Source organism: Coffea arabica, chromosome 10c, assembly GCF_036785885.1.
Source record: "Coffea arabica cultivar ET-39 chromosome 10c, Coffea Arabica ET-39 HiFi, whole genome shotgun sequence".
Taxonomy (NCBI): Eukaryota; Viridiplantae; Streptophyta; class Magnoliopsida; order Gentianales; family Rubiaceae; genus Coffea; species Coffea arabica.
Genome location: NC_092329.1, coordinates 50,051,220 through 50,060,126, shown reverse-complemented (window position 1 = coordinate 50,060,126; position 8,907 = coordinate 50,051,220). Strand labels below are relative to the sequence as shown.

The 8,907-nt window shown below is 36.0% G+C and overlaps 1 protein-coding gene across 1 annotated transcript; it reads right to left on the bottom strand.

Annotated features, from left to right (window-relative positions):
* Positions 1-1,645: 1,645 nt before the first annotated feature.
* LOC113713189 (SCY1-like protein 2 A) lies at positions 1,646-8,718 on the bottom strand. Its single transcript, XM_027236840.2, has 9 exons — positions 8,632-8,718; positions 7,370-7,552; positions 6,922-7,048; positions 6,408-6,469; positions 6,208-6,294; positions 5,681-5,767; positions 4,483-4,596; positions 2,689-2,817; positions 1,646-2,034 (listed from the first exon to the last, which is right to left on the bottom strand). The coding sequence occupies exons 1-9, from the start codon at positions 8,716-8,718 to the stop codon at positions 1,924-1,926; spliced, it is 987 nt and encodes a 328-aa protein (XP_027092641.2). The 3' UTR covers positions 1,646-1,923.
* Positions 8,719-8,907: the final 189 nt, after the last annotated feature.

The following is an 8,907-nucleotide window of genomic DNA, read 5'->3' as shown; positions in this document are numbered from 1 at the left end:
CCCGCATAGACTATAAGGGAAGGAATTATTGGATAATTCTGCCGGGATAATTCTAAACCAGCAAGGGAATGAGAGGGGCTGTAGCATCCAAAAAAAGGTTATTAACAAGCACTTCCATCCAATTTTAAAAAAAGAAAAGGGAAAAAAAACCAAAAGACGTGCTCCAATGTAGACATCCAACTGATCCAAGCAAACAAAGAAAAGAAAGAAACAATCGGCTGGACGGACCAATTCACGCGAGCGAATTCACACGAGGCAGACGACCACCAATCGGCCAATGGAAGCTCGCCACATCAGCAATCAGAAGTCGATTGAAAAGCTCCCCATTCCCGCATAGACTAGATATGTTGACCAGCAAGGGAATGAGAGGGGCTGTAGCATCCAAAAAAAGGTTATTAACAAGCACTTCCATCCAATTTTAAAAAAAGAAAAGGGAAAAAAAACCAAAAGACGTGCTCCAATGTAGACATCCAACTGATCCAAGCAAACAAAGAAAAGAAAGAAACAATCGGCTGGACGGACCAATTCACGCGAGCGAATTCACACGAGGCAGACGACCACCAATCGGCCAATGGAAGCTCGCCACATCAGCAATCAGAAGTCGATTGAAAAGCTCCCCATTCCCGCATAGACTAGATATGTTGATGAAGCGTACGTTATATTCATTGGTGCATTTGCATGTATGACCATGTCATGTTAAACATGCATTCATGTATGTAGCCATTTTCATAACGTTATAAATCAATTAAATAGTAAATTTATTTTACGAGTGTCCAATGAAAATGCGTTAAAAAGGTGTTTGACATTATTATTCTTTCAACATTTGTAGTGAAATTGGTCAAATGCATAAATGCAAGTTCGAGTAGATGTAGATGTAGATGTAAATGTATAGACAAAAGAACAAATGTAAAATGCTAAGAAATCAACAAGAAAACATCAAACTATTGTTTCTTTAAAAGTCATATTTTTGTATGTTGTTGTCTTAATATTTACCGTTTTCTTTTTAATATCCATATTTATTACGTTACTGTACACATTAGAAATTGCAATTGTCACTGATAATTGTAGAAGCCTAAATCCACATAAATGGGAAGACAAACAATTAATTTCGAGTTTGTGTTAACAAAATATATCAGGTGTAAATCTTGTTACCAATCAAATGTTTGCTGAACACTCGTTAAAAAAATTCTAATACTAAAAATCATTATACTTCCTCTTATGGGTGTTTCGGTACCATAATTTCCTTTGGAGGAGGGGCAGGATCGGTTTGCTCTAGAGAAGCAACTGTTCCTAAAGGTTTATGGCCAAATTTTAGTTAAAAAAATAATGTAATAAAAAAATAAATCATCTCTCTTCATTCAAAACATTAAATGGACACGGCCTGAATGACTGTCGGGAAAATTGTTCGGTCGATTTTATGTAAAAAATATATAAAATATAATTTTGTATGTATATAGTGTAATCTATTTTTAATAACATGTAATTATAGAATAAAATTTTATGAATCTCACATGTGATGTGAAAAATAATGTACAAAATACACATGTGATATATTGTTTGGATATGATGTTTTTGAAGTTATTTTTGAAATACACATTTACTGTAGCATTTGGAATGTGAAAAACAATTTTTCAAAAACAGGTGCAAAAACACTCAATCCAAACGCAGCCATCTTTTTCCTTCTGTCAATTTCATGCTGCAATAGACCACAAGATAGTCTTCACTCCTCAAGAATACCTTTTTTGTCAAAGCATCTGATTTCAAAAATTGCCTTAAGCAGTCATCTCTCAACAGGTTTACTCAACTTAAAGAACAAAATGGAAACAGCGATGAAAGGATTTTAATGACAATCCTTTCTCTCTAGGCGCAAATTCAATATGTTCAAATATCATTAACAGTAAAAGCTAATGCAACTTCAGCAGGCTAAAACCCAAATTTAACCATTAACATCAAGAGTAGAAGCCCACATACTGCAGCAACAGTTGTCTTTAATGCTAAACCATGAACTCGGGGCAAGATTGCTTGCTTCACCAACTGCAGCAAAAGAAAAACCACAATAGACCAACGCAGATAGGTTAGCTAATGCTATTCTAAAATCAAAAATAACAGACAATGATAGTTGCAATATGCTACAACCACCAAACCATTATGGTCGGTTTTCAGGTGCTGTAGAGATGTGCTTGAGGAGAACTATGAAGAATCATTGGAAGACCATTAAAGGACAAGAATATCCAGGGCTGAATCACATTATCACTAAGAAGCAAATATCCAGAAAAGATGGACATCAAGAAGACGTATGAGTACACTATCCTGTAGCAAGTGAGACATTTATATCTTCACACCAAACCAATTATATCCTCCTGAACAATCGAGAAAACTTATCATTAAGCCTAATATTCTCAGAGCTCACCACTTACTAATCATCAGTGCAAGAATAGAAACGAAAACACTCCAGAAATCTTGCCATTTAAAGGCTATGATTCATTAAGAAATTATTAGAGGACCAAGACATCAGGCTAAAACTAGTCTGCCATCCCTAAACTGTAAATTATATGATAACAACACAATACAAGTTTGCTACTGCAAAAGATACACATGAATATCCAAATTGACAAGAAAAAAGGGTCTTGAGAAGCACTAAGCTAACACACACTAAATAATAAGAATGGCTATGCACTTGCCAATTACCTGAACATCAAGCTGCTTAACAAGCGATACAGTCTTTTTCAGAACTTCCTCTTGCATACGAGCATCAGTGTCATCATAAGCTCGAACAAGCATCGGTAGAACATGGGAAATCAAGTGCTCATGACTAGCCTGATAAAACATGTAAAAATTGCTAGTTAAATGAGTATAAGCCATGGTCATAACCCATCTTTTAACTACTTAGCAGCTTAATAACAAGGCAAAGAAAAAAACAGAGAGTTTAAAACACAATGGTTATCTAAACCAACAATAAACCAAAACTGCAAGTGGAAAGCATTTTAATTGTAATTAGTTCAACTAAATTTCTCACAGTATCTTCTTCTCATTTAAAAATGAGGATGGAACAGAAACAACTACTTTCGAGAATAAAATCCTCTCACCAAAATACTTTCGTTTCAAATTTTCCAGTCTAGACATTACTAGTAATAGTCCCAAAATTGGATTCACTCTTGAAAGGCAGGATAAGGCTTTCCCATGAAACCATTTGGAAAATTACCATTTATGAATTCTAATGTACTGGAGAGCTACATTTCAAATCCCTTCCAAAGCCAGCTCAGCTAGAATTTATTATTACATGTTCCCAGTCATAGTCTAGGACACCATAGCCAAGTCAAACTTTATTAGTGGACACCTAAAAGTATATATAAACCAACGACCAGAAAGCACTACAATCACAATGCAGCTACTGGGAGGAGTTTCTTGGAAATTTTCATTACATCATAGACGGATAAAACAGAATTATAAGCAAAAATGAAAGACCAAAATAGCTTTTGCATGTAAAACTACAAGGGTTCAATGCTTTGAGAATAACTCCACATCCAATAATCAACGCCCATTTCATCACTGGACTAAATATTATTCAGACACTCCCCAAAAGGATTGGGAGAAATGAAGATAATTCACCAGACTAATCCATCCACTTAAACAAGTCCAATTAGGCAAGTTAAAGCAGCACCTTAATACTCACTAAGAAAACTTACAGCAATTGCATCAATACCCCTAATTCCATACCAACTACCAAGTAATCAATCAATGCTTCTAGGAAAATTATCAACACCATGACATAAAACAATCCCAGCAAAGACAACTTTAATTGAGTGGTGTCAGGAGTGACGGGAATAGGAACTGAACTTCAAGTTTTCTGTATGTAAACCTACGAGTACACATAAAATGACCGACTCCCACAGCTTGATCTTTTCCCCTTTTCCCACAGGTTGATTTTTTTTTTCCTTGCATGTAAATCTACAAGTACACAAAAAATGACCAACTCCCACAGCTTGATTATCTTTTCGGGTGAAGCCTGCTGCACTGAGCTTAAATTGTCACTTTTTCTGAACCTCAAAACTAACACTTCAAAACAGATAATAGCCATTTGTACATTAAATGGCATAACAGAACTAGTTCAGACAAACTAAAATTTTTCACAGGCAAGGGCTTATCAAGTTCTAAATAAACAAACACATATGGCAGTCTCCTTTAATTGAGTAATACATAAAAATCACAAAGAGCTACCATAAAGTGAACCACTCTTACAACTAATATAGATTCCCAAGAACAATTAGTTAATTACCAATTTCTGCATACGAATTAAAGACATTTTACTAAACAAATCAGATTTATCTCCTAATCATTAAGTTGATATGAACCTAAAAGGAAAAAATTCTATGATAAGAAATTAACAAAGAGAAAATGTAAAGGCATTGACCAAAAGAAAAACAGGACATCCAAAAGCAATTTCTTGCATTAGCAGAAGTTCTTCAAAGCTATCTCTGTTACCTTATTGATAATAAGCTCGGCATGCTTCACAAGTAGCAACAATGTCTCACCTGCAGCACTATTTAGGACAGGAACAAGAGCTGGAAGAGTAGACAGCTCAAAATCATTTTTGTCCTGCAAAATTCTTATACACATAAATCTACGAATTATGTGATATACAAGTTTCATAATTATCTCCTACCAAACTTCACATTTATCAGACAATATCATAATATGGTCCACACGAACAAGCAAGATAATCATTTCTCTATGACCCAGCAATCAGAGCCTGAGGCAAGGGTTGTGCAGTAAGCAAACGAATAATAAAACAAAAAAGTTTCATAATGCCACAATATCATTGTTAATTTTCGTAAATTATAAGCGTTTCAAAATGGTACTGCACAACATATCTTGATAAAAAATAGTAGTAGGAGAAATCACATCAACCAGAGCCCATTGGTCTGGAGTAGACTGAGTTAACATATGTCTTCAAATAATCGATTTTGTTAAGATGTTTTGCTTCATTGGCAGAAAAACCTGAACATGATATCCAGACACAGCATTCTTGGAAGGTCCTCAATTTTATCACCTCTTTAATCTATATGACATATTAAACCAAAAGAAACACTCATTTCAAACTCGCCTGTGAGAGCTTATGCGAACCATTGCAGGAAATGCTATAGACTTTGTGAAGAGTGCAAGTGAAATTCTTTACATTGCACATGCTAGAGTATTCCCTGAATTAATCTTTCTGGAAACCAATTTGGTCGAATCATGCATGACTAAAGGACTGCAAAGAGACTTTTAACTTTTTTCCTTGAATACTATGACTTTCTTTCAACAACTAATCCTAGACTACCCTGCCATTCTGTTTAATGAAGTCCAACTTTTTCATAAATCTCAAAACCTTCCAGATCTAAACTTGTTGACAGCATGGCACTGAGAAGCTTATCTTATCAATGTGATAAACCATATGAATCTCTATCAATATTTTACTTGAAATATAAAAAGAAATAAGAATAAAATGTAGCTTAACATCTTTCACAGCGAACAGCAGAAGATTTAACATAGCTGGCAACATGGGGAACACATTAAACACACAGGCAAAAGTCAACTGTTTGGCCATGTTCAAGTTCAGGCTCAAAAATGAAGGCTCCTTATTTTGTCATTGAACATGGGCATATGGATCAAGATTTGCAGGCATTAGCATCAATGGTACCTGAGACTCTGCTATTGTAAGAACCATGGGAAGTATCATTGGCTGCATGACCAGATTCCGAAGCTCAGAACAAAGTGGTGGAAGTACCTGCAAAGATCATCAAGATAAGAGCCATCTCATTAAAACTCTTTCCACAGCAAAAGGAATTAAAATGTCTCATCCATGTCCAACATCGGTATGACTTGCTGCTTAACAATACCCTATTTACTAACTCTTTTCTCTTTTTCCGTTTCTCCTCTTTATCTGTGGGGGCACTATCAGAGATGTTAAGGCAAGAGAACGGTTTCATGCGATGTTTTGGAGTCTAAATACACAGTGAAACAAGGTAACCAGGAGTCAACTTGGTTAAATATCCAAAATCACTGTAGAATCATCTAAAAGGGACTTCAGACATCATGAAATCAATTATTCCTGCAATCATCTAGTTCTTTGGTTCTGTAAAAAATATAAAAGCACATACAGCACAAAGAAGTATGTCAGACAACGTTATAAAGTCATATTACACAAAAGGAAGCAGAAAAACAAACCTTATACCGCAAGACACGCGGATCAAAATCTTTCCACATGTCTGATAATGCTTTTAGAAACTCAGTCTTCTGCATGTTATCCCTTTCCTGCAATCAAGCAGAGTTTGAGCAGGAATACTCAAGGTTCCATAACATTCTACTACAAAAAATAATTGTCCTTGCTAAGCCTCTGGCTGTCAAACTAATATAAAAAAGCATACAAGCATGTGATCCAGGAAACGAAGTGCACGCAACCTAGTGTCATCACGAAAAAAAGGTGACCCTGCAAAGAAGGAATGTACATTTGGTTATATAGAATAACAAGATACGCCTAAATAAAAATCCTAAACACAATAAGAACAGAAGTAAAGCAATTCAACATTACGCACGCTCACAAACCACAAAGCCTCCTCTAAACAATAGTTAAATTGCTAGTCCAAAGCCTCATTAACTTACAACCACAAAGACAAAAAGACCATTTTACTACCACATTCCAGATGCTCTCCATCTATTTTTCACATCCTACAATTATTTAGAGATTGTGTTTCTCTTTCTTGTTAAAATACTATAGAGGAGTATCTGCCATCTTCCCCCTAGCCCAACCATCCAAAACAAAAACAAAAAAGCTTCAAAGAAAACTAGGACAGGAATTCTCCCAAAATGCTACTTCCCAGATGTTCATCTCATACAGTATCACCAAAGCATATGTGTGCGAAGATAGTATCACATCCTTACCTGTAAAGTCCATTGCTGTTGGCCTCAAAGCCTCGTTAGAAGAAAGCATCCTTTGCAAGTCCGAAACCAAGTCCCGCGGTATTGACGAGAAAGCCTCACTGGATAAGTATGTCAAAGTATTCATGTACTGCACTCGAGTTGCATAGGGACATTAGTATAAAAAGTTACATATGCTATTACCATGTAAATTAAACATATGAACACATCTATAATAAAGATACACACTATTTTGAGGCAGCAATGAATAATCCAACAGAACAGGAAAACAACTGTACTTCTCATTCAAGAGACCAATTAACCAGACTATTATTGATTTTAGCAGAGTATCTATTTTAGTCGTAATGTTGTCATCTTATAACCATACAGCAATTCATTGTTACAATCTCAAATCTCCTACTCCACCCATAAATTGTGCAAATCATTGCGCCAGGAAATATTAGATAAATACCATTTTGACATTGTTGTGACAATTAAACAACGGTTTTCGAGCAACCAAGTGGTAGGCAAGACAAGCAAAACTGAAGATATCAGAGGCAGATCCAACTGTAGATGCTTTACTTCGAACAAGTTCAGGAGCAGTGTAGTCCAGTGCTGGCTGAAGGGGCAAAAGAGAATCTTCAACATCATATTCCTGTCAAAGAATTATATTAGCGGACTAGTTAGAGCCTTAGTCAGAAGTAGTTCCAGATAGAATCCAATAGACCAGTTAATAGAACTCCAATCAACTGCTGCAAAAATTTTGATGCTGAAGGTGTTGCACATCTCCAGAACAAAGAGACAGAGCATACAAATACAATAGAAACAATCCTTCAAAACTTTCTTCGGCCATATGTAACAATTTATTCCATGCAGAGCAACTTATAGACACTTGGCGAGATTTTAAGGAGTGGGACAGGATGTGAGACAGGGTATGGTACAGAAGATCCGTTGCGAATTTCTAAGTACCAAAAAAAAGAAAAATCATGCAGATGCAGGCAGTGCGTAATATTCTGGAATTAACCAGGCGAGGGCATCTTGATGCTGTTCCGTAGATCGCTCCATTATATGGCTTTGTCACGTCAGATCTTTCTTCAACTCATCAACTTGGCATTGGTCCAGGTCATTGCAAATCTCAGTAACTTGTGAATCAATTCAAAAAAAAATTTTTTTTGGGAAAATATTATATAATAGCATTGTGGATAAGTTATTTAACTTGATTGAATTGCCTGCCTTTTCTTGAACGGCATATCATGAATTCTTGACGCATGCCTATGGACAGATGATCGTCTTGGTATTTAGTGGATAATGTGCAGAAAATGGTGTTGGAGTTCAGTGGATAGTTTATAAGCAGTTCTCTGCAGAATTACCTATTCCAAACTCTTGTTTCTCTTTTCTTTTCTTTTCTTCTCTTCCCCCGCGGCCGGGGGGGGGGGGGGGGGGGGCAGTCATTCAGATAGAGAGCGACAAAACAAATGAGTTTCAGAAAACGGACATTCTTGCTACTGCTGAACTTGAAACTTAAGTTGTTGAATTTGTTCAAAGAAGCCTAAGTTGTCTACTAATAAATATGTTACATAAGAGTTGGACAGCTAAGAAACAAACGCCGAAAATGGAACCATATGGTTTGAACGTTGTAAAAACCTAATTTGCATGATCTGGGGAGAGATGATCAGAGCCAAGAGCCAAAAGAGATATACATATTGAACTGCAATACCAGTTGATCATAAACACCATACTCAGGTCATCAAATTTCTGCTGAGTCTCAGTAAGGTAGTCATTGAAAAACTCAAACAACAAAATCTGACCTATTGCCAACATTAATTCACCAGAACTGCAATAAGAAAGTGTGCACACAAATTTTTGTTGTTGACATAGTAGAATCATCGAGTTTCTTGTACTAAAATGAAAACTATGGCAAAACCATAACGTTGCGAAGATCAAATACTACGTATACACAGTTAATAGTACAGTGTTAAGAAGGTCAAAGAACAACCTTCTCACACTAGT